Source organism: Coregonus lavaretus (genome assembly GCF_964263955.1).
Source record: "Coregonus lavaretus genome assembly, chromosome: 28".
NCBI classification, from domain to species: domain Eukaryota; kingdom Metazoa; phylum Chordata; class Actinopteri; order Salmoniformes; family Salmonidae; genus Coregonus; species Coregonus lavaretus.
In genome coordinates, this window is record NC_140015.1 from 12,753,698 (window position 1) to 12,779,205 (window position 25,508).

A 25,508-nucleotide genomic window follows, 5' to 3' on the forward strand; every position below is an offset into this window, starting at 1 on the left:
GTCAGACCATAGTGTGAGATTTTTCAGCAGAAAGAATCTCACTGAGCTCAGCTGGCTTCTTAGACTGATGAGGATCTATTGATGAGATTGAGAATTAGAGAAGATCGAGAATTAGAGAACAAAGGCTTCTGTATGACTGGAAACAACTACGGTACGCCCAACATGTCGGTAAAGATACTCATAGCTGTTAGGTGAAAACTAAGTGAAACATCTTCTACTCGAATACCCATTGTCATACAACAAATGAGAAGACAGGCAGACAATGAGATACCTTCCCCCTTATTTATTGGTAAAATTACAATGTTGTTTTGCTTTGTTTACCCCTGCCCTCCCCATGTCCCCCATCTCACAGCAGTGACAGCTGCAGGTACTGTTGTGCTAATCATTGATGTCATAACAGACTATCCCTCCCCGATATGAAAAAGTAAAAAAAGAACAGAGAAAAAGAAAAGCAAAAGAAACTGATAAAATCTGAAATCACAAGAGATGACAGAACCAGTGCACCCCATACCAGAGAATCTTCAGAAACAAAATAATTGTATACAAATAAAAAAGACATCTTTACATGACAAAAATAATTGAGGTTGACAAAGTATCATGCTGAGATTGGGAAGGTATTGTATTGACAGTAACTACTGACTGGTTACATATTTGAAGAAAATAATTATACAAATAATAGCAACATGTTTTCAATACACAATTGTGATTTTGGTCAGGAAAACAAATCTTGCTTTGTGTTTTATTCCACTTTCGTCATTGTATATGAATGATTCAGAGACATTATATTAATGCTAAAAATGACTTATTGGTGACAATGATGTTAATGCACTATGTATATGGTTGGATATCATAGATTAATGATTGGAAAACCTTAGGTGGTCTAGTCTTTGAAATCATACTGTTTAACTTGTGCCAAAAATAAGTGAAAGTAATAACAATAATAATAACAATGTAATAGTTCAGTTCATCTACACAACTGCTATATCTGGAAGGAAACAACTGTTCTCCTAACTCCTTATTTGGGGTTGAGGAGTTGAACACTCTCCCTTCTTTTGCCCAAGGGTGACGATCGGGAACAAGACAAAATTAAATCATGAGAATTGCTACATTCACCCACCACCAAACTAAACAGGGTTAGAACAGTGACAGAAGACATACGTTGAAATACTGTAGTATTATGGTAAAGAAATGACAAGAGAGAGGGAGAGACAGAAAGGAGAGGGCCAAAGAGCCTGTTCATTATTCCTCCCAGTTGCGTTAGATTTTTTCTTTTTCTTACAGAAATACAGTGAAACAAAGAAGAACAGTGCTCTGTTAAGTGCGATTGGTAAGGATTGATATTTTTTTCCTCCCTAAGTGGGGTTGTTGTTTTTTGCCTGGGTGTTGTCAGATGTCCATAGTTTCGTTGCAGATAATGGGGTTGTTATGTCCTCGGGTAAGTTAAAACAGTTGTAGGTCATCATGTTGGTCATAATTGTGTCATTTGTCTGTTGGTCGGATCATTGGAACCTTGGAGTTGTGTGTTGACAGTTGATTGGCCTGTGAGCTGGTTTGCTTATCAGTTGATCGGTGCAGTATTGGTGCATGGTGGTTGGTCAGACCGTCGGTTGGTTTGACCGTGGGATGTGTTTGTCAGCTGGTCTGGTCAGTTGGTTGATACTGCAGGTTGGTTGGTGTGTCGGTCCAGTTGGTTAGTTCCCACCTCCACAGCACTTGCTACCACCAGCCTGTGGGGCGGCTTCCTGCAGGTCCACTCCTGCCCGGCCACTGGCCCGGCCACTGGCTCCACCTGCTGGCTCGTTCTTAGGAAGCTTCTTGGCTACAGGAGAAGGACAAAAAGAAACAGTGAGTAGGAAGCCTTCATGGTTTCTACACATTTAATTTGTTCTGGGAAGAAATGTACACCGAGTATACAAAACATTATGAACACCTGCTCTTTCCATGACAGACTGACCAGGTGAAAGCTATGATCCCTTATTGATGTCAATTGTTAAATCCACTTCAAAATCAAGCGTAGATGAAGGAGAGGAGACATGTTAAAGACAGATGTTTAAGCCTCGAGACAGTTGAGACATGGATTGTGTATGTGTGACAAAGGAGATGATTGTGGACTACAGGAAAAAGAAGAGGACCGAGCACACCCCCATTCTCATCGACGGGGCTGTAGTGGAGCAAGTTGAAAGCTTTAAGTTCCTTGGTGTCCACATCACCAACAAACTAAGATGGTCCAAGCACACCAAGACAGTTGTGAAGAGGGCACGACAAAACCTATTCCCACTAAGGAGACTGAAAATATTTGGCATGGGTCCTCAGATTCTCAAAAGGTTCTACAGCTGCACCATCGAGAGCATCCTGACTGGTTGCATCAGTCAGGTTCTACAACTGCTAAAAAGGTTCAACTACAACTAAAAATTGTCAAAGACTACAGCCACCCTAGTCATAGACTGTTCTCTCTGCTACCGCACGGCAAGCGGTACCGGAGCGCCAAGTCTAGGTCCAAGAGGCTTCTAAACAGCTTCTACCCCCAAGTCATGAGACTCCTGAACATCTAATCAAATAGCTACCCAGACTATTTGCATTGGTATTCTTTCTTAAAATTGCATTGTTGGTTAAGGGCTTGTAAGTAAACATTTCACTGTAAGGTCTACACCTGTTGTATTCGGCGCATGTGACAAATAACATTTGATTTGTGTATGTGCTGGGTTTGGATTGTGTATGTGCTGGGTTTTTCACGCTTAACAGTTTGCTGTGTATATCAAGAATGGTCCACCACCCAAAGATCATCGAGCCTACTTGACATAACTGTCGAAAGCATTGGAGTCAACATGGGCCAGCATCCCTATGGAACGCTTGACACCTTATAGAGTCAATGCCCCAAAGAATTTAGGCTGTTCCGAGGGCAAAAGCGGGGGTGCAACTCAATATTAGGAAGGTGTTTCTAATGTTTGATATACTCAGTGTATACATGCACACATAATAATGTGGTACACGTACCTATGGCCATAAAGATCTCATTGACGTTCATGGCCGTCTTGGCTGAAGTCTCCATGAAGAGCAAACTGTTGTCATCTGCGTACGCTTGTGCTTCCTACAAAAAAACAAAGGAAGGACAGAGATCTTTAGAGGTCTATCACAAACATATAGATACACTCAGTAATAACCCAAAGCTTTGAGAGTTTGTGAGCATTCATGAATATCAACAGAAATGATAAAAATGTCATTTGTAGACATTCTACTGTTTAAACAACCTTAACATTTCCCACTAATAGTCCAGTGGGAGCAGCATCTAACTGTTAGGAGTTCCTCAGTACCTGGAAGTCCACAGCTCTTTTGTTGGAAAGGTCAGCTTTGTTCCCTGCCAGTGCAATGACGATGTTGGGGCTGGCTTGTCGTTGGAGCTCCTTCACCCAGTTCTTTGCGCGTGTGAATGTATCCTGCACAGGAAAAAAACACTTGTGATTTGATGAAATACACTGCTCAAAAAAATAAAGGGAACACTAAAATAACACATCCTAGATCTGAATGAATGAAATAATCTTATTAAATACTTTTTTCTTTACATAGTTGAATGTGCTGACAACAAAATCACACAAAAATTATCAATGGAAATCAAATGTATCAGTCTGTGGTGCAACGTGGCGTTGGTGGATGGAGCGAGACATGATGTCCCAGATGTGCTCAGTTGGATTCAGGTCTGGGGAACGGGCGGGCCAGTCCATAGCATCAATGCCTTCCTCTTGCAGGAACTGCTGACACACTCCAGCCACATGAGGTCTATCATTGTCTTGCATTAGGAGGAACCCAGGGCCAACCGCACCAGCATATGGTCTCACAAGGGGTCTGAGGATCTCATCTCGGTACCTAATGGCAGTCAGGCTACCTCTGGCGAGCACATGGAGGGCTGTGCGGCCCCCCAAAGAAATGCCACCCCACACCATGACTGACCCACCGCCAAACCGGTCATGCTGGAGGATGTTGCAGGCAGCAGAACGTTCTCCACGGCGTCTCCAGACTCTGTCACGTCTGTCACATGTGCTCAGTGTGAACCTGCTTTCATCTGTGAAGAACACAGGGCGCCAGTGGCGAATTTGCCAATCTTGGTGTTCTCTGGCAAATGCCAAACGTCCTGCACGGTGTTGGGCTGTAAGCACAACCCCCACCTGTGGACGCTGGGCCCTCATACCACCCTCATGGAGTCTGTTTCTGACCGTTTGAGCAGACACATGCACATTTGTGGCCTGCTGGAGGTCATTTTGCAGGGCTCTGGCAGTGCTCCTCCTGCTCCTCCTTGCACAAAGGCGGAGGTAGCGGTCCTGCTGCTGGGTTGTTGCCCTCCTACGGCCTCCTCCACGTCTCCTGATGTACTGGCCTGTCTCCTGGTAGCGCCTCCATGCTCTGGACACTTTGCTGACAGACACAGCTCACATTGATGTGCCATCCTGGATGAGCTGCACTACCTGAGCCACTTGTGTGGGTTGTAGACTCAGTCTCATGCTACCACTAGAGTGAAAGCACCGCCAGCATTCAAAAGTGACCAAAACATCAGCCAGGAAGCATAGGAACTGAGAAGTGGTCTGTGGTCACCACCTGCAGAACCACTACTACTCTCCGAGATGGGCATCTCCGGCGCGGCTCACTCCTGGATTGCGTCCTACCTGACCGGTCGCTCCTACCAAGTGGCGTGGCGGGAAGCTGTCTCCGCACCACGTGCTCTCACCACTGGTGTCCCCCAGGGATCGGTTCTGGGCCCTCTCCTTTTCTCCCTATACACCAAGTCACTTGGCTCTGTCATATCCTCACATGGTCTCTCCTATCATTGCTACGCTGACGATACACAACTAATCTTCTCCTTTCCCCCTTCTGATAACCAGGTGGCGAATCGCATCTCTGCATGTCTGGCAGACATATCAGTATGGATGACGGATCACCACCTCAAGCTGAACCCTGGCAAGACGGAGCTGCTCTTCCTCCCGGGGAAGGACTGCCCGTTCCATGATCTCGCCATCACGGTTGACAACTCCGCTGTGTCCTCCTCCCAGAGTGCGAAGAGCCTAGGCGTGACCCTGGACAACACCCTGTCGTTCTCCGCCAACATCAAGGCGGTGACCCGCTCCTGCAGGTTCATGCTCTACAACATTCGGAGAGTGCGACCCTGCCTTACACAGGAAGCGGCGCAGGTCCTGGTCCAGGCACTTGTCATCTCCCGTCTGGACTACTGCAACTCGCTGTTGGCTGGGCTCCCTGCCTGTGCCATTAAACCCCTACAACTCATCCAGAATGCCGCAGCCCGTCTGGTGTTCAACCTTCCCAAGTTCTCTCACGTCACCCCCCTCCTCCGCACACTCCACTGGCTTCCAGTTGAAGCTCGCATCCGCTACAAGACCATGGTGCTTGCCTATGGAGCAGTGAGGGGAACGGCACCTCTGTACCTTCAGGCTCTGATCAGTCCCTACACCCAAACGAGGACATTGCGTTCATCCACCTCTGGCCTGCTGGCTCCCCTTCCTCTGCGGAAGCACAGCTCCCGCTCAGCCCAGTCAAAACTGTTCGCTGCTCTGGCACCCCAATGGTGGAACAAGCTCCCTCACGACGCCAGGACAGCGGAGTCACTCACCACCTTCCGGAGACATTTGAAACCCCACCTCTTTAAGGAATACCTGGGATAGGATAAAGTATTCCTTCTAACCCCCCCCCCCCCCCCCCCCAAATTGTAAAGTGGTTATCCCACTGGCTATAGGGTGAACGCACCAATTTGTGAGTCGCTCTGGCTAAGAGCGTCTGCTAAATGACGTTAATGTGCCCTTGAGCAAGGCACTTAACCCTAATTGCTCCTGTAAGTCGCTCTGGTTAAGAGCGTCTGCTAAATGACTAAAATGTAAATGTAAATGTTTATTGGGGGTGTCTTGCTAATTGCCTATAATTTCCACCTGTTGTCTATTCCATTTGCACAACAGCATGTGAAATTTATTGTCAATCAGTGTTGCTTCCTAAGTGGACAGTTTGATTTCACAGAAGTGTGATTGACTTGGAGTTACATTGTGTTGTTTAAGTGTTCCCTATTTTTTTGAGCAGTGTACATGACAAAGATAGATTTCACAATGGATGTTTGTTTTTCACACAAGAGCTCTATTATATATACAGTGGGGAAAAAAAGTATTTAGTCAGCCACCAATTGTGCAAGTTCTCCCACTTAAAAAGATGAGAGAGGCCTGTAATTTTCATCATAGGTACACGTCAACTATGACAGACAAAATGAGAATTGTTTTTCCAGAAAATCACATTGTAGGATTTTTTATGAATTTATTTGCAAATTATGGTGGAAAATAAGTATTTGGTCAATAACAAAAGTTTCTCAATACTTTGTTATATACCCTTTGTTGGCAATGACACAGGTCAAACGTGTTCTGTAAGTCTTCACAAGGTTTTCACACACTGTTGCTGGTATTTTGGCCCATTCCTCCATGCAGATCTCCTCTAGAGCAGTGATGTTTTAGGGCTGTCGCTGGGCAACACGGACTTTCAACTCCCTCCAAAGATTTTCTATGGGGTTGAGATCTGGAGACTGGCTAGGCCACTCCAGGACCTTGAAATGCTTCTTACGAAGCCACTCCTTCGTTGCCCGGGCGGTGTGTTTGGGATCATTGTCATGCTGAAAGACCCAGCCACGTTTCATCTTCAATGCCCTTGCTGATGGAAGGAGGTTTTCACTCAAAATCTCACGATACATGGCCCCATTCATTCTTTCCTTTACACGGATCAGTCGTCCTGGTCCCTTTGCAGAAAAACAGCCCCAAAGCATGATGTTTCTACCCCCATGCTTCACAGTAGGTATGGTGTTCTTTGGATGCAACTCAGCATTCTTTGTCCTCCAAACACGACGAGTTGAGTTTTTACCAAAAAGTTATATTTTGGTTTCATCAGACATTCTCCCAAACCTCTTCTGGATCATCCAAATGCACTCTAGCAAACTTCAGACGGGCCTGGACATGTACTGGCTTAAGCAGGGGGACACGTCTGGCATTGCAGGATTTGAGTCCCTGGCGGCGTAGTGTGTTACTGATGGTAGGCTTTGTTACTTTGGTCCCAGCTCTCTGCAGGTCATTCACTAGGTCCCCCCGTGTGGTTCTGGGATTTTTGCTCACCGTTCTTGTGATCATTTTGACCCCACGGGGTGAGATCTTGCGTGGAGCCCCAGATCGAGGGAGATTATCAGTGGTCTTGTATGTCTTCCATTTCCTAATAATTGCTCCAACAGTAGATTTCTTCAAACCAAGCTGCTTACCTATTGCAGATTCAGTCTTCCCAGCCTGGTGCAGGTCTACAATTTTGTTTCTGGTGTCCTTTGACAGCTCTTTGGTCTTGGCCATAGTGGAGTTTGGATTGTGACTGTTTGAGGTTGTGGACAGGTGTCTTTTATATTGATAACAAGTTCAAACAGGTGCCATTAATACAGGTAACGAGTGGAAGACAGAGGAGCCTCTTAAAGAAGAAGTTACAGGTCTGTGAGAGCCAGAAATCTTGCTTGTTTGTTGGTGACCAAATACTTATTTTCCACCATAATTTGCAAATAAATTCATTAAAAATTCTACAATGTGATTTTCTGGATTTTTTTTCCTCAATTTGTCTGTCATAGTTGACGTGTACCTATGATGCAAATTACAGGCCTCTCTCATCTTTTTAAGTGGGAGAACTTGCACAATTGGTGGCTGACTAAATACTTTTTTTCCCCACTGTATCTACAGAAGTGTCAGTTACGAGAGCAAAGGATACTTGTTGAGGGTTTGAATAATCATCAACCTCAGCTAAATATAGATGCAGAGTGCTGACAACACTCAGGGGCTAGTTCCACACGTGACCAGCAGCAGTCACTCACTGTGTTGGTGATGTCATAGACCACGATGGCAGCCTGCGCTCCTCTGTAGTACATAGGGGCCAGGCTGTGATACCGTTCCTGCCCTGCAGTGTCCCAGATCTCAAACTTAACTGTTGTGTCGTCCAAGCAGACAGTCTGTGTGAGGAAGGCAGCTGAAGAAATGAAGAGACATATCATAGACTTAGTTTCAGGCGCTATTTTTATTTTGAGGTCTGCTAATGCTCTACACATAGAAAAGAGGTGTACATTTTACTTCGCCTGTACATTTCCTCACAGTGGAGTAATGCTCAGTATCTGTACAGGACAGGTATTCTGTTTTCTTCCTTTGATAGTGTCGTAGGGGTATAGTTGTCCCGATTTGACATGGCTGAGTTAAACTAGCACAAGGCAAACATAACCCCAACAGCCAAGGCCATGAGACAGTTAAGAGGAAACATGATCAGTGGCTTAATGAGAACTTGTGAGGAGAATTGGGAGTCTTCCAACGTTAGAGAGAGGAGGAAGGGACAATTATTATGTAAGTAAACAAGATTGAGTCGCAGAGCACTAAGCACTGGGTAAAATGTTACTGCGAGAAAAGTAGTGAGAGTAAAATACACTAAACAAAAGTGAGTGATGGAAAGAGAGAACAAAACATGTGGCTGTCTATTGGCTAATACACGGAACATAAGGATTCTGCTTATTCAGCCCATTGTGTCACATGGCTGAGGGAAATGTGCAGCAGCGCTCATAGAGGAAGCCCGCTCCATACTAAAGCTTGGTGACCTTAGACCAGACAGCTGACGACAGGTTTTAAAAAAAGAAAAAAAATGCTGACTCGTCCTAAGGCTTTGGCTAGTGTAAGCACCGAGCATCCTGTCTCTCCAGCCTCACCCTCCTGTGGCTCATGCTGCATGATGTGACTCGGTGTAAATCATAATGAAAGTTCCCAACACCTGTGTGTAGGTTTAAAACACTAGGTGAAGCTGAAAAGACATAGTTACTCATTACCCAACTTTTGCAGTGGAATTCTTTGAATGTTATAACAGAAACGTGAGCGCTCTTTGAGGACAGGTATCCATCTAGCCATCAAGTATTGGTTTCCAGATGCTATTAGAGAAGTTCCAGGACAAAATCCCATTGTTGACCGACTTCCTTCCTGTTTTAAAGAGTCCACAGAGAGAGACCCCCTTCTCTCTGCTCCACTCCGGCTAGCATTAAGTCAATACATACGTTATTAGACAGATGACAAGTACCTCTTTCTAGCACATATCTATTTTCTGTTTTCAGTTTGAACATTCTCTATAAGGCTTTCTGTGGCCAAGAGTCAGGACATCCCACTCCTTGTGGCATATTTAAAGTGTCAGTCTGAGAGGTTTGGCTGCTCATGCGAGAGTCAGGTGATCAGCTGCCAAGAAATAACTGGTTCTGCAGCTCAGGTCTGCTCCTGATCTGGCCTTGAACACAGCCCCAGTTAAGAAGGCATTGTAAATGGTCTTCCTTCAGTCTACTACACATTCACACTTCCATTCTATTTGATATTTATAACATGATACTGACTCAACACAAGGACAGCAATAAATCAACACAAACACTAAGCATGACTAAGACACAGTCAGAAGAATAACAATCCCAATGCAAACAGCGTCCCTACTCACCTCCGATGGTGCTCTCCTGGTACTCGTGGAACTGGCCCTTGACGAAGCGCAGCACCAAGCTGGACTTGCCCACCGCTGACTCTCCCAGCAGCACCAGCTTGAACTGGCAGATCTTGTTGCTGGCCGCCGCGCCGTTGGTCCGTGCTGGTCCTCCTCGACCTGCCATGCTGCTGAGCAGAGAGCTTCACCAGTGTAAGAGGCTCTTGGTGGAGGATGAGGCTGCTCTAGGTGGGTGTGTCTGGGGCGGAGGACTGGGGCTCTGAAGCTGAGCAGGTGCTGGAGCTGAGACAGGCCAGGCGAGGGTGGGCTAAGCTGGGTCAGGAGAGTCAAGGCGGGCTGGAGGAAGAGGGGACTTCACCTGTGGGGGCTGGAAGAAAGAACAGACTGTGACTAATAACATCACAAGTTGGCGGCCAGTATGATACAGGAAAACTTTAGTAAACTAGAGTGCCTTCAGAAAGTATTCATAACCCTTGAATTATTCCACATTTTATTCAACCACCTACACACACAATACCCCATAATGACAAAGTGAAAACATGTTTAGAAAATGTTACTCATTTATTGAAAATAAATAAATAAATATCTCATTTACATATGTATTTACAACCCTGAGTCAATACTTTGTAGAAGCACCTTTGGCAGTGATTACAACTGTGAGTCTTTCTAGGTAAGTCTCGAAGAGCTTTCCACACCTGGATTGTGCAACATTTGCCCATTATTCTTTTCAAAATTCTTCAAGCTCTGTCAAATTGGTTGTTGATCATTGCAAGACAGCCATTCAAGTCTTCCCATACATTTTCAAGAAGATTTAAGTCAAAACTAACTTGGCCACGCAGGAACATTCACTGTTTTCTTGGTAAGCAACTCCAGTGTAGATTTGGCCTTGTGTTTTAAGTTCTTGTCCTGCTGAAAGGTAAATTCATCTCCCAGTGTCTGGTGGAAAGCAGACAACCAGGTTTTCCTCTAGGATTTTGCCTGTGCTTAGCTCCATTTTGTTAATTTTTTTATCCTGAAAAACTCTCCAGTCCTTAACGATTACAAGCATACCCATAACATGATGTAGCTTAAAAATATGGAGAGTGGTACTCAGTAATGTCTTGTATTGGATTTGCCCCAGACATAACACTTTGTATTCAGGATAAAAAGTTAAATGCTTTGCCACATTTTTTGCAGTATTACTTTAGTGTCTTGTTGCAAACAGGATGCACATTTTGGAATATTTGTATTCTGTCCAGGCTTCCTTCTATTCACTCTGTCAGTTACGTTAGTATTGTGGAGTAACTACAATGTTGTTGATCCATCCTCAGTTGTCTCCGCCATTAAACTCTGTTTTAAAGTCACCATTGGCCTCATGGTGAAATCCCTAAGCGGTATCCTTCCTCTCCGGCAACTGAGTTAGGAAGGTTGCCTGTATCTTTGTAGTGGCTGGGTGTATTGATACACCATCCAAAGTGTAATTAATAACTTCACCATGCTCAATGGGTTATTCAATGTCTACCAACAGGTTCCCTTCTGTGCGAGGCATTGGAAAGGGACCTTACAGATAATTGTATGTGTGGGGTTCAGAGATTAGGTAGTCATTCAAAAATCAGGTTAAACACTATTATTGCACACAGAGTGAGTCCATACAACTTATTATGTGACTTGTTAAACAAATGTTTACTTCTGAACTTATTTAGGTTTGCCATAACAAAAGGGGGGGGGGGGGGGGGAGTATTTGATCCCCTGCTGATTTTGTATGTTTGCCCACTGACAAAGACATGATCAGTCTATATTTTAATGGTAGGTTTATTTGAACAGTGAGAGACAGAATAACAACGAAAAAATCAAGAAAAACGCATTTTAATGAGGGAAATAAGTATTTGACCCCCTCTCAATCAGAAAGATTTCTGGCTCCCAGGTGTCTTTTATACAGGTAACGAGCTGAGATAAGTGTGTGTATAAGCGCTATAACAAAAATGCAATGTACAGTAGTAGAAATATTAGAATGAGCTATGTGAATAATACAGTATATGAATACACAGTGTGAAAAACAGTATAAAAGAAACGGGAAGTGTCCAGTGTTTAATGTCTCTATGTACATGGGGTAGCAGAGTTGGCTGCTTGTGTACAGTTGAAGTCGGAAGTTTATATACAGTGAGGGAAAAAAGTATTTGATCCCCTGCTGATTTTGTACATTTGCCCACAGATAAAGAAATTATCAGTCTATAATTTTAATGGTAGGTTTATTTGAACAGTGAGAGACAGAATAACAACGAAAAAATCAAGAAAAACACATTTTAATGAGGGAAATAAGTATTTGACCCCCTCTCAATCAGAAAGATTTCTGGCTCCCAGGTGTCTTTTATACAGGTAACGAGCTGAGATAAGTGTGTGTGTATAAGCGCTATAACAAAAATGCAATGTACAGTAGTAGAAATATTAGAATGAGCTATGTGAATAATACAGTATATGAATACACAGTGTGAAAAACAGTATAAAAGAAACGGGAAGTGTCCAGTGTTTAATGTCTCTATGTACATGGGGCAGCAGAGTTGGCTGCTTGTGTACAGTTGAAGTCGGAAGTTTATATACAGTGAGGGAAAAAAGTATTTGATCCCCTGCTGATTTTGTACGTTTGCCCACAGATAAATAAATTATCAGTCTATAATTTTAATGGTAGGTTTATTTGAACAGTGAGAGACAGAATAACAACAAAAAAATCCAGAAAAACGCATGTCAAAAATGTTACAAATTGATTTGCATTTTAATGAGGGAAATAAGTATTTGACCCCCTCTCAATCAGAAAGATTTCTGGCTCCCAGGTGTCTTTTATACAGGTAACGAGCTGAGATTAGGAGCACACTCTTAAAGGGAGTGCTCCTAATCTCAGTTTGTTACCTGTATAAAAGACACCTGTCCACAGAAGCAATCAATCAATCAGATTCCAAACTCTCCACCATGGCCAAGACCATAGAGCTCTCCAAGGATGTCAGGGACAAGATTGTAGACCTACACAAGGCTGGAATGGACTACAAGACCATCGCCAAGCAGATTGGTGAGAAGGTGACAACAGCTGGTGCGATTATTCGTAAATGGAAGAAACACAAAATAACTGTCAATCTCCCTCGGCCTGGGGCTCCATGCAAGATCTCACCTCGTGGAGTTGCAATGATCATGAGAACGGTGAGTAATCAGCCCAGAACTACACGGGAGGATCTTGTCAATGATCTCAAGGCAGCTGGGACCATAGTCACCAAGAAAACAATTGGTATTGGTAACACACTACGCTGTGAAGGACTGAAATCCTGCAGCGCCCGCAAGGTCCCCCTGCTCAAGAAAGCACATATACATGCCCGTCTGAAGTTTGCCAATGAACATCTGAATGATTCAGAGGAGAACTGGGTGAAAGTGTTGTGGTCAGATGAGACCAAAATGGAGCTCTTTGGCATCAACTCGCCGTGTTTGGAGGAGGAGGAATGCTGCCTATGACCCCAAGAACACCATCCCCACCGTCAAACATGGAGGTGGAAACATTATGCTTTGGGGGTGTTTTTCTGCTAAGGGGACAGGACAACTTCACCGCATCAAAGGGACGATGGACGGGGCCATGTACCATCAAATCTTGGGTGAGAACCTCCTTCCCTCAGCCAGGGCATTGAAAATGGGTCGTGGATGGGTATTCCAGCATGACAATGACCCAAAACACACAGCCAAGGCAACAAAGGAGTGGCTCAAGAAGAAGCACATTAAGGTCCTGGAGTGGCCTAGCCATTCTCCAGACCTTAATCCCATAGAAAATCTGTGGAGGGAGCTGAAGGTTCGAGTTGCCAAACGTCAGCCTCGAAACCTTAATGACTTGGAGAAGATCTGCAAAGAGGAGTGGGACAAAATCCCTCCTAAGATGTGTGCAAACCTGGTGGCCAACTACAAGAAACGTCTGACCTCTGTGATTGCCAACAAGGGTTTTGCCACCAAGTACTAAGTCATGTTTTGCAGAGGGGTCAAATACTTATTTCCCTCATTAAAATGCAAATAATTTATAACATTTTTGACATGCGTTTTTCTGGATTTTTTTGTTGTTATTCTGTCTCTCACTGTTCAAATAAACCTACCATTAAAATTATAGACTGATCATTTCTTTCAGGGATCAAATACTTGTTTTCCCCTCACTGTACTTATTGACTCAAGACGTTTCAGCTTTTAATCAACTTGTAATATTTCAAAAAACCTATTTCCACTGACATTATGGGGTATTGTGTCTAGGCCAGTCCAAAAGAAATCTAAATATAATCCATTTTAAATTCAGGCTGTAAAACAAGGGGTGTGAATACTTTCTGAAGGCACTTTATATACAGGTTATAGTACAGTTGCAGCCAAATATGTCCAGAAACTGGGTCTCCATTGAAGGTTGCGGGTTTTCCAGCAGGACAACGACCCCAAAACACACATCAAAAAGCACCCAGGAATGGTTCAATAAGAAATGCTGCACTATTCTGGACTAACCAGCGACGAGTCCAGATCTGAATCACATCTATGACCTGCAACAGCAGTTGGTGGAGGATACCCCTCAAACATTGAAGAATCAGAGCAGTTTGCTGCTGAAAAGTGGGCAAAATTGTCAGTAGAAAGGCGTAGCAAGCTCATTGATGGCTACAAGAAGAGTTTGTCTGCAGTTATCTTGGCCGAAGGCTGTGCAACCAAGTACTAGCTCCAGGTTGGCAATAATTTTGTCCATGCCGTTTGTTTTAATTTTCTAAATTAAAATTGTAAACATAAGTTTACAAAAATAAAAATTGGTTATGCCAACTGAGTGTACGAAACAATAGGAACACCTAATTTTGCCCTCAGAACAGCCACATTTCATCGGGGCATGGACTACAAGGTGTCGAAAGCCTTTCACAGGGATGCTGGCCCATGTTGTCTACAATGATTCCCACAGTTGTGTCAAATTGGCTGGATGTCCTTTGGGTGGTAGACCATTCTTGATACACACGGGAAACTGTTGAGCATGAAAAACCCAGCAGCATTGCAGTTCTTGACACACTCAAACCTGTGCATCTGGCACCTATTACCATACCCTGTTCAAAAGGTACTTAAATATTTTGTCTTGCCCATTCAACCTCAATGGCACACATACACAATCCATGTCTCAAGTCTTAAAAATCCTTCTTTAACCCGTCTCCTCCCCTTCATCTACACTGATTGAAGTGGATTTAACAGGTAACATCAATAAGGGATCATAGCTTTCACCTGGATTGTCATGGAAAGAGCGGGTGTTCCTAATGTTTTGTACACTGTATTTGGCCTAGGGATGTTAACATTTAACCGTTAAATCGGTTAGCTGCTGAAAATACATTTGACCGGTCATGCTTATCAGTCTATAGGTTAACTTGCATAATTTAGTGGAATTAAATTGTTGTGTATGTATTTTCATTAGTCGGCATGTATCTTATCACACGCGAACAGCATACAGAGCGTAGTTTGAGGAGCGTAATGGCCCATCACCTGTCAGACAGTGTGAGAGCAGCCCCTTAAAAAAGCTGGTACTGGAATGAAACGTGCTTTTATAAGCCCAGTCATTGCGCAACAAATAACAATTCTAAATGCAATCGCGTGTTAAAACCGGTTTTGATGGCCACGATTAAAAAGAGGTACTATTTTTATTTCTCAGTCTCAACTCGTAATTAAAGCGCACCTCCCATTCATTCGCGTGCATAGGCTATAGTCAACGGTTGGCAGGCTATAGTCAACGGTTGGCAGGCTATAGTCAACGGTTGGCAGGCTATAGTCAACGGTTGGCAGGCTATCAGCACGGCACCCACCACTTTGCAATGTGAGCTTGAGGCAGTATAACTGTTTGAAACCTGAACGCTTTACTTTACTTCAAATAATGAGGAATGCTTTGCGTGCTTCAAATTAGCCTAGCCAAAATCCAACCATAGAAACGGGGAGGTAATTATTTTATAAAGACATCCTCATACCATTAACCAGCATTTCTCTCCTGTTCTATTGGTTTTCATATCAACTTTCTTTCAATATCCAGCAGCCAAAGGCACAATCATAGTCATATTAGCAACCCATCCAAGTTGTTGCTATTAGATTCCCCCTCTTTCTAAGTTTCTAAAGGAGATGTTCCTCTCTGTCATATATGGAACTGCTCGCCATTAGGTGCGCTCTTTAGAACAGTGTTTTCCCTCTAATTGCATTTGGCAAATTTTGAGAAATGAAGTTTTATTTGCTGCTTCATTACAGCTGTTGCATGTTCAATAATAGACTTCAGCTTTTTGACTAAGATGACAGGCTTGATATTGTTGCATGTTTTCATTAAGCTCTTAACAAAGAATATCTGTTCCTTGTATGCATGCATAGTATTTTCTGTTGGTCATGTCATGACTGTTTGGATTTTTTTTTTTACCCTTTATTGGCTGGTTATGAGGGTCGGTTATTCGGCTGCAAAATGGACCAAAATGTGCATCCCTTACAGGAGCAATTAGGATTAAGTGCCTTGCTCAAGGGCACAGACAGATTTTTCACCTAGTCAGCTTGGGGATTCGAACCAGCGACCTTTCGGTTACTGGCCCAATGCTCTTAACCGCTAGGCTACCTGCCACCTAAATCATAGGCTGATCTGCATTCTTTGTAAATATAACCTGTATATAGTTTACTCAAGTTGTCCTGCATCATACTGGCCACCTACTCGTTTTCTTTCCTGGATTACCTGCCATTTAGGGGCCTACCTTCCACTGTCTTCATCTCACCAGTAATAACATCACCAAATTACATATGCTTACAATCAATAACAGTTTCTATGCACGCCATTTAGAGCCAATCGAGGTGAATATAAGAGTAATTATGTCCATTATCATTTCTTATAGCCTTGCCTAAGCAGTGAGCAAAGTGTTGAGGGCAAGGAGACAATGATGTCATACCAAGCAGGCTACTCCCAAAAGTGTCTGGTAAAAACTCATCTGCTTTCATGTTCCAATGTAGTGCGTTCTTTGTATCTTAGCCTTTGACTGGGCTTATTATTCAGGTTCAAACAAACCTCTTCTTTAAAATGGTCCTGATGTGCATCAATTCCTCATTAAAACCCCAAAATGCCTAAAATCAATGCCTAGCAGACTAATTATTCTGCTCCAGTTGACCAGTGTTGTAAATCAATAATGTTCTGATAAACACTATTGTCGGGGAACATCTCAGTGCTTCTAAACACCACCATAGTTTGACAAGAAAACAGGTCAAGGTTTAAATGAAGGTTATTTTCTGATAGGTCTACTGAACCTACATTATGTGGTCTGGACGTCTGTGTTTCAATGTAGCCAGGACAGGACAGGGAGATAAGCCTTGCCCTCTTATCTTTTAATTATATTTACTTTAGACTCAACAGTCAAATACAGCAGTGAAGGAAATATCTTGGGGTCAAAAGCAACATTTAGATATGCAGACTAGGCCATGATGAGTATGACCACAATTAACCGTGAGCATTCACAATCATGACGCTTGAACGACACATTTTTGGGGAGATAAGCCCCCCCCCACACACCTCTGTTTCGAGGGAAAGATGAACGGAAAGCCGAATTCAACTCTGTGTACACATCCAACCCAATGCAACCCGTTTGTGTTGTGTGTGTTGTGGTCAGTGTGTGTGTATGTGTGTGTGTGTTCTCAGAGACCACAGAGCTGAGGACCACAGTGAAAATACAGAACAGGAACTGATAGTCTGAGTCGCCTGCCCCAATGACTCCTGTTTCTGTGTTACAATCCACCTGGGCCTGTACACATCCATCTTAAAGTAGATAGGTCTACGTTAGTTACATGATGATGTGCAGATTGAGTACACTGGCCCAACCATAAGATTACAGAGTCCAAGTGGAGGAATATGACTACAGTAAGATAAACTGTTAAAATCTAATCTTCCATAGTGCTACTTTACACGAGGTCAGTCAGCTTCTGCTTGGTGAAAGGGACAGGAAACTGAATGAATATCAAAGCAGGAAGTGAACATTTCAGAAGGACAGAGTAGCACATACATGCTGTACTGTTGGCCCTTTATACTAAACCATTTGCTGTTAGGACAACTAGCCTAGGCTAGCCTACAAAGCTAAAATCCATAATAAGTGTGAAACATCACAAAATAGGTCTACACAACACTCTACAGTGTATAGGCCTCTTTCAGCAGTGAGTGCATTCAAAGATGGAAAAAACACACTTGACTAGAGGGGGGAGAGTAATGTCTGGGGGGGGAATTAACTTGGGCAAATTAATTACTTTTCTAATAAATTCAATACATTTTTGAATATTGTTGAATTCTGTTTTATTGTCTGGATTCCGTGATTCCGTCTGCAGCACGGATTTTATAGGGCCCTGGTTAAGGAGAGAGAGGTAGGCAAGCCAGAGTGGGGTTGCTGTTGGCGCTCAGTCTGTCCCAGGCCAGGCAAGAGCCTAATCTTCTGCATGTGACAGAAGATCACCCTGTGTTGGTACCCCACACTGGCCTGAGAGGGTCAGCCCAGCACAGAGCAGACAGTACAGCAAGGTAGCACACCACATATACATTACACACCGTCCGAGGGATTCCTAGACGCACCACAGTGAGAGTCTGGGGAGAAATAGCAGCATGTTCATTGGCTCAACATGTAATTCCCCTACGTGTCAAATATGATGAAGCTGAGGTTCAAACAAGAGAGGAAGTTGTAACAAAGCTAACATAGACCAAGGCAGTGGAACTAAGCCTAATGTCTTTGTGTTTCTGAGAAGAATGTAGAAACATCCTGGTATTTCTTCTAATTAAGCTAGCCTAAGCAGGTCACTTCTGTCAAATGTTTTGAGGCACTTTTTACACAACATGTTTACCCTTACCTGTCTGTCTACCTCTTGGCATTCTAAGGCAAAACAACAGGTGTGACTGCTCTCCAAACCTGATAGCCTACTACACACACACTATGGAAATGAAGAGGTCAGCATGCCGCACTGCCCCAGGACAGGGCTCCACAGCTAAGGACAGGGAGGGAGGGGAGGGAGAGAGAGAGAGAGAGAGATTCACAGAAACCAAAACAACAGTAAAAGAGTGAGAACATTTAACCTAGGCTAGTCATATGAGCCCATATTGTACATTAGTGTCAGTAACACTGATGTTAACACTCAATATAATATAAACACACGTAGAGGACAAATATAACAACTCAAATCTGATGCACATCAAAAGCCCTGTGTTCAATCCACCATTATAAACTAAAACTGTGGATTTAGGCCTGTGAGTTTAGGACATGGTTATTGAACAGTATAGTGAACAGGCTGTCCTGTTCTCCTAGGTAATATGATTGACTGATTGCTAGAGGGCTGCAGTGGCTGGCCCAACACTCACTCACTCACTCCTGTTCTGAGAGCCAGACAGAACAGCATCCTGCATCTAAGCAGCCATTTGCTGGCATCTTTAATAGGCTCTGGAGACCTCCACACTGAAGTGGGTCAGAGAGATGGAGGGAAGAAAAGATGGGTCAAAGAGAGAGTGGGCGAGGGGGATGGAGAGAGAGAAAGGGAGGGATAGTGAAATATTCATACAGCCTCCCGTGGGCTTTGCTGCCAGCTTGACATCCAAGCACTTAGTGAAACACAGCCACTGAGAACTAGTAGAGCCACACACAATTAACTACATACATACAGATATTGCATGCATTGCCCTCATGATCCAATCAGCAGTTTTTCACTCGCATGCATGGGGTAGATTTTAACACTATACAAGACAATACATGCACAGATCTATCAAATGAAGAAGCTACGTTTATGACGGACATGATGACCAAACCGACTCCGCGCGTGCATGTTGATGTCTATCTCCACCAGACGCGTTCATGACACGCAGGTTAAAATACCAAAACCAACTATGAACCACCTATATTAATTTGGGGTCAGATCGAAACACACATTCATCGACATTTAGCTAGCTTGCTGTTGCTAGATAATTGGTCCTGGGAGATAACCATTGGGTTGTTATTTTACCTGACATGCATATGGTCCTTTTTTAGCTGGATCTTGGTAGAATTTGGACCCCTTTTGAGTCATACAAAACTGTCTTCTCTACAGTTTGGATGAAATTATTGAATAAAATGAATGTGTACATTTATTTTGCAACACTCCGGCACACAATGCGGTCAGTTTTGTCAGCATGTTAGTAAGTCTGAAAAAGAGTGTGGGGAGGGGAAATTCTCAGTAACTGTTTAGTTTCTATTTAACATGACCAGTGAAATCAGTAACCATCACCTTGTTGGTTTCGTCTTATACTTGACATCCCAAACATCACACACACAAAATGACTGGTCCACACACCTGGCCTTAAGTTGGCTAACTTTGGAAGTACCCACTCCCATATTTAGCCTTGAACCCCATCCGCTATACCCCACACTACTCTTAACTAGGGCCGGGACGATACCAGTATCACGATACTCGTTAGTATCGTGGCAAGGAATCAAAACACTAAGTGGATTTAACTTTAGGTAAACAGCCCTAATGTTGGAAACAAACATCATTATGTTGTCATCCAGAGTAACATTTATATTTTTTCCAAGCTATAGCACATACAGCAGGTTTTTAAAGGACCAAAGAGTAAGGTCTGCATCATGTCTTAATTTTTGCCATGGAAAAAGCCCTCACAGCCAACCACATTGTTGACCACAACTAGCCTAAAGGTATGCTTCAGTCACAGCTCACAGAGAACATACTAACTAGCCTCTCCCACTCTGCTCTGCTGTCAGGTACAACTTAGCCTGGGTGCCAGTCCTTTTCTGCTCTCTTGACAACTCCTTATAGAATTGTCATGCCAAACACGGCTGAAAGGCTTGACAATGACAATGGAGTAGGCAAAAGCACAAACAGATCTGGAATTAGGCTAGGTAAAACTCATAGGCCAGTACTGGTCATGGTAATCAGCAGAGGGTGGAACAGGACTGATCAGAAAGAGTAACTGATGTTACTGGACTGGACAGAAGGTAGTTGTACTATGAGAATGCACAGAATTCCTTTAAAACAACTGATTAGGCTAGCACTGCTAACAATACACAGCCCAATAGGCCTATGAGCTGTGTTCCCAAAGGACAATTCAAACAAACAGTCTCCCACTCCTACAGTACTCCTGTTGAAACATCAGCTAGCCCATTTCCTGGCACAGCCATTATCTACAGATGTGTCAACGTGCATTCATCATCAATGTCATGGAACTAGATGTGCAACAAGCTGTCAGGAAGGCAGACTACATTTAACCAGTTACCTAGGAATAAGTGGTGATATGACAACAGGTTCTCTGAACTCCAAGGGTGGAGGGACCAGAGGAATTAGATGTAATGGGGAGGGAGGGAGGAGCTAGCAGCAGCCACCCTGCCTGGCCTGCATCCCGCTGTTAGCTTTCATTTGAAGTTTAAAATGGTTGGGCCTGGATGGGAAACCGTCAGGGAGGATAAACCCAGAGACGGAAGAGAAAGCGAGACAACCCAACTGCTGTTTTTTTCTGATTCAATGAAAGTCAATGAACTAAGTAGATCAGACCCAGCTGCTATTGCACTGGTGTCTATTGGAGACAGACCCTGTTAAGTAAACTAGAATTGAAAAAAAGTAATCAATGGTAAACGCCCTGAGTGAACTATCTTCATTTATTCACCATCTTTGATAAACCCTGTTGCTGCTGGCCTGGATGCTTAGAGACTGAAAAGCCAGTGGGGGGCATATTTCCTGAAAAGGTCCTGAGCTGAGTGTGACATAACTAGACATTCCACAACCTTTATAAACAGGGGAAGAGGAAACCTTTCTGAACATTGATACAGGGAAACCGTTAGTTTAGAATAGCCTAGTTCACCTCTGATGATAAAGGTCCGGCTTCTGGGACTGGCTAAAACCTTTACATGTGTTTGGTTGGTAACCTTTTAGGGAGTACTACAGTGGACTATTTGAATATGTCTGCATGATAAACTATAGTATGATGACTAAGGGATGGGTCAATTGAAAGGGGAGAGGAATGGTGACTAAGGCTGCGTTTAGACAGGCAGCCCAATTCTTATCTTTCTTTTCACTCATTGGTCTTTTCACTAATCAGATCAGCTCTAAAAAAAGATCTGATGTGAAAAGACCTGATGTGATTGGTCAAAAGACAATTAGTGAAAAAAATTATCAGAATTGGGCTGCCTGTCTAAATGCTGTTTAAAAGGCACAGTCAATTTAGTGTATGTAAACTTCTGACCCACTGGAATTGTGATACAGTGAATTATAAGTGATATAATCTGTCTCTAAACAATTGTTGGAAAAATTACTTGGGTCATGCACAAAGTAGATGTCCTAACCGACTTGCCAAAACTATAGTTTGTTAACAAGACATGTGTGTTTTTTTAACCAAATAAGATCGGTTTAAAATGGAGAAAATAGAATGACAAAGCTGTAAAACATCATACTAAATATCAACCAACTTAGTGAATACCATATTGGTGTAAAATACAAGGGTTTCAGGCAGCATAAAATATCCATTATATATATTTTTACACACTTGTATTTATTTTCCTATGTCAATATGTCTTTGTAGTAAATGTTTTGGGGCCAAACTGGTGGCAGTTGTGGAAAAAGACAATAGTTTCATTAAGCATAGATCCTTTTTTCATGAATTAGGCTATTTTCTCTTGAACCATATGGTCCATCTACTAGAAACTCATGGACAATACGGACACAGAGATATATATATATATATATTTAAAAAAAGGAATACTATATTAATATTTGTTTCCCACATTAAAGTATAAATTACCAAAGATTCAGGTAACTATTGAAAATTACCAGTAGCTTTGCAACCCTATGTGAGATTTTAAAAAAGCATCTGCTTTTGCATAGGCCTACTAGGCTAAACCCCAACCCCCCATTCAGTTTGAGCATGGTGCTAGTGTGAGAGATAAGAGCCCCAGACAGGACCTTTCACACTGTGCTCCTCAGCTGCAGAGATAAAGTGTCAGGGTGGGGTTAGTGGGTGAGGAAGCACACGCACACACACTTAATTATTAATGACTCAAACTTAATGAAATAATTTCCCATTTGTTTAGGCCTAAAATTGTTGTGGTTTAACCAATAGGGGGGAAACGCAATAGGCATACATTGATCTTGTCAGTCTCAAACAGGCCTGGTAGCAAACTGACCACCGACCAGTAACCACTGCACATAGAACTCTCCAGCTTGGGTAATAGAAAAATGCGCACACCTACAGGATATCTTCACTTTTGCGAAGTCATCAGAATGACCTGTTGTGAATGGGCATGCTTCTCCTCCTACACACTCGATTCATTCATTCCTCCATCGACTCCATTTATTACAACCTTTCTGAACACACTAACGCATACCAATTAGGCTAGGCCTACTTCGGATTGAACATTGAAAATCTCCCGAGTGGCGCAGTGGTCTAAGTCACTGCATTGCAGTGCTAGCTGTGCCACTAGAGATCTTGGTTCGAGTCCAGGCTCTGTCGCACAATTGGTCCAGCGTCGTCCAAGGTAGGGGAGGGTTTAGCCGGCAGGGATGTGGGTTCGTTTCCCACGAGGGGCCAGTATGAAAAAAACATGTATGCATTCACTAACTGTAAGTCGCTCTGGATAAGAGCGTCTGCTAAATGACGAAAATGTAAATGATGGATGTTATTTTACTAGCCATTCTGTCAGGAATATTTTAAAATATCATTGAAACTTTCTTAACTAGGCTTACAACACCAAATCAAACAAACATTTTATACCACCTAGTAATATTGCCTTTTATATAATGTTTGCCTGTGTGTCAAAATGTGTCACCACTCTCTATAAGGACAAGGTCCACACCATAACATGGCAGCAGCTTAGGCTAGTTATTAAAAAACCCTTCTCCGCTCCATTTCAAAAAGGTCCAACTCTAGTCCTGTTATTGAGCCATAACACATCAACAAGTTTCCAATGATGATTTACCCTGGTGTTTTACCGAAAATACTCAAGCCTAGGCCACTTTTCAGCTTGCAAGAGCTGGCACTCCAGTCTCCTTTTCACCCCATTTAACAATTGATTTACATAACAAAAGGTATATCTCAGTAGGAGGTCCAGGTAAGTCATGACATAGAACAAGAGGGAGGGGGGGGGGGGGGGGGGGGGGGGGGGGGTCTTCCTCTTTGGTTCTCTACGTTTTACATTTAACATTTCAGTAATTTAGCAGACGCTCTTATCCAGAGCGACTTACAGTTAGTGAGTGCATACATTATTTTTGTATAGATAAAAAAATAAATCATACTGGCCCCCCGTGGGAATTGCTCCTCAAGCAAGTTTTGTTTTGCCCTAGCACTACACAGCTGATTCCAATAATTAAAGCTTGATGAAGAGTTGGTTATTTGAAACAGCTGTATAGAGCTAGGGCAAAAACATGCACCCGGAGGGTTGGGAAACTCTGCTGTAAGGTATGCAATGACTGACATGACAAGAGGGAAACGGATGATGCGCTACCCAATTTCATAACTGCACCTTGTGCATTCTACTATTACAACTTTCAAGAGTAAGTTGAAAGCCGAACAGAGTTCCGGGGGACTCCCGCGCCCCGCGCCCCCCCCCCCTGCCGACCCCACAGTTTGGGAACAACTACCATAGATGACCTGCAGTAAAGGTGAAGCAGTGAACAAGGGTACAGGACTGATGAGACAGTAAGTTATGAGGGACACCACATACCACCATAGACCAGAGAAGAGGTGGCATGCATTCACACAAAAGTAACATGACACAGACTCACACGATGAGGGTTACATCAGACAACTGACCTACCTGTACCACCATTGACACACCAAGTACAGACCCAAACTGTAACTCAGCAATGATGACATTCAAAATGATGAACCTAATTAGACACAGCCATGAACTTTGAACTCCAATTACGCAAAAGGAAGAAATTACTATGTTTTGAGACCTAACTAAGTAAACAATTAGAATCAGTGGCAAGATAACAATTAACGTAATAGACCAGGTGACATGTGGGTTACTGCAAGATGGAATGTTATGTGATCATTACCAGGCAGGAACCATAAATAGCTATTAAGTTAGTGGGTTTCAAACTTCCTCATACTATTGGTCATCATCACAGATACCAAGAGCCTGCTGACGCCAAATGGCAATGAGCTAAAATACTCGGTTGAAAGATAGAAATCAACATATGAAATGTTTATCAAATTGATTGGACCAAAAGGAAAATCTACTCGCTATATAGTTAGTTAGCTGTCAGTTAAAGGCTAACTAGCTATGAAATACAATAACAAATCTAACACATGACATTACTGTAATTTAGCTAGTTAGCCCACCAAGTCACAGTAACTAGTTAGCTTTTTAAAGCCAGACCATTTTTAAACTGTTATATAATGCCACTAAAAGCTGAAGTTGAGTAGCTAGTTAGCCGAGTAGACAACGACAAAAATATGTTCACTGTAAATTAACGTTACTGCCAGTAAAAACAAAACAGGACGACAGTGACGATAGCTAGCTAGCTCCCTAATACTGGCTAACTTGGCTAAGTTTATGATGACATCGCACAGAAAAGACGGGGTAAATCAAACATCTAAAGAGAAATAACTATTTGGTCAAATGATGAACAAAACATTTTATTGTTTGCTAACTAGTTACCTCATTAGTTATCTGGACAAGTAATCAGTCCCATTTAACATATCAATCTGACAGTCGCTAGTTAGCGTCTATCTGGCTATATAGGTAGCTAGCTAACGTTAGTTTACTGTCTGGTTGATTGAGCAAAATTTGACAGTGGAAATCTGAACCAAAATAATATAGTTTACAGCTTACCGTTAAAGGCAAAGGTCAAATATGCTTTCCCTTTTCTTCGTATACTCTCACTTTACACAATTTTGACTGACGACTTTTCTCACTATCACAGCTCACATCGACTGCTCAACACATAGGCCCCGGCCTTCACTTCTGCTTAGTGCATTTTTTTCCGGTATCCTCCCACTTCCTGAAGGTGTGGCTTCCCTCTGATTATCT

General features: G+C 43.0%; 1 protein-coding gene across 1 annotated transcript; it reads right to left on the reverse strand.

Annotated features, from left to right (window-relative positions):
- Window positions 1-470: 470 nt before the first annotated feature.
- Window positions 471-25,508, reverse strand: LOC311104128 (ras-related protein Rab-5C-like). The gene is made up of 6 exons (XM_084145802.1): window positions 25,311-25,508; window positions 9,511-9,877; window positions 7,874-8,025; window positions 3,312-3,434; window positions 2,995-3,088; window positions 471-1,819 (listed from the first exon to the last, which is right to left on the reverse strand). The coding sequence occupies exons 2-6, from the start codon at window positions 9,674-9,676 to the stop codon at window positions 1,692-1,694; spliced, it is 663 nt and encodes a 220-aa protein (XP_084001928.1). The 5' UTR covers window positions 9,677-9,877; window positions 25,311-25,508; the 3' UTR covers window positions 471-1,691.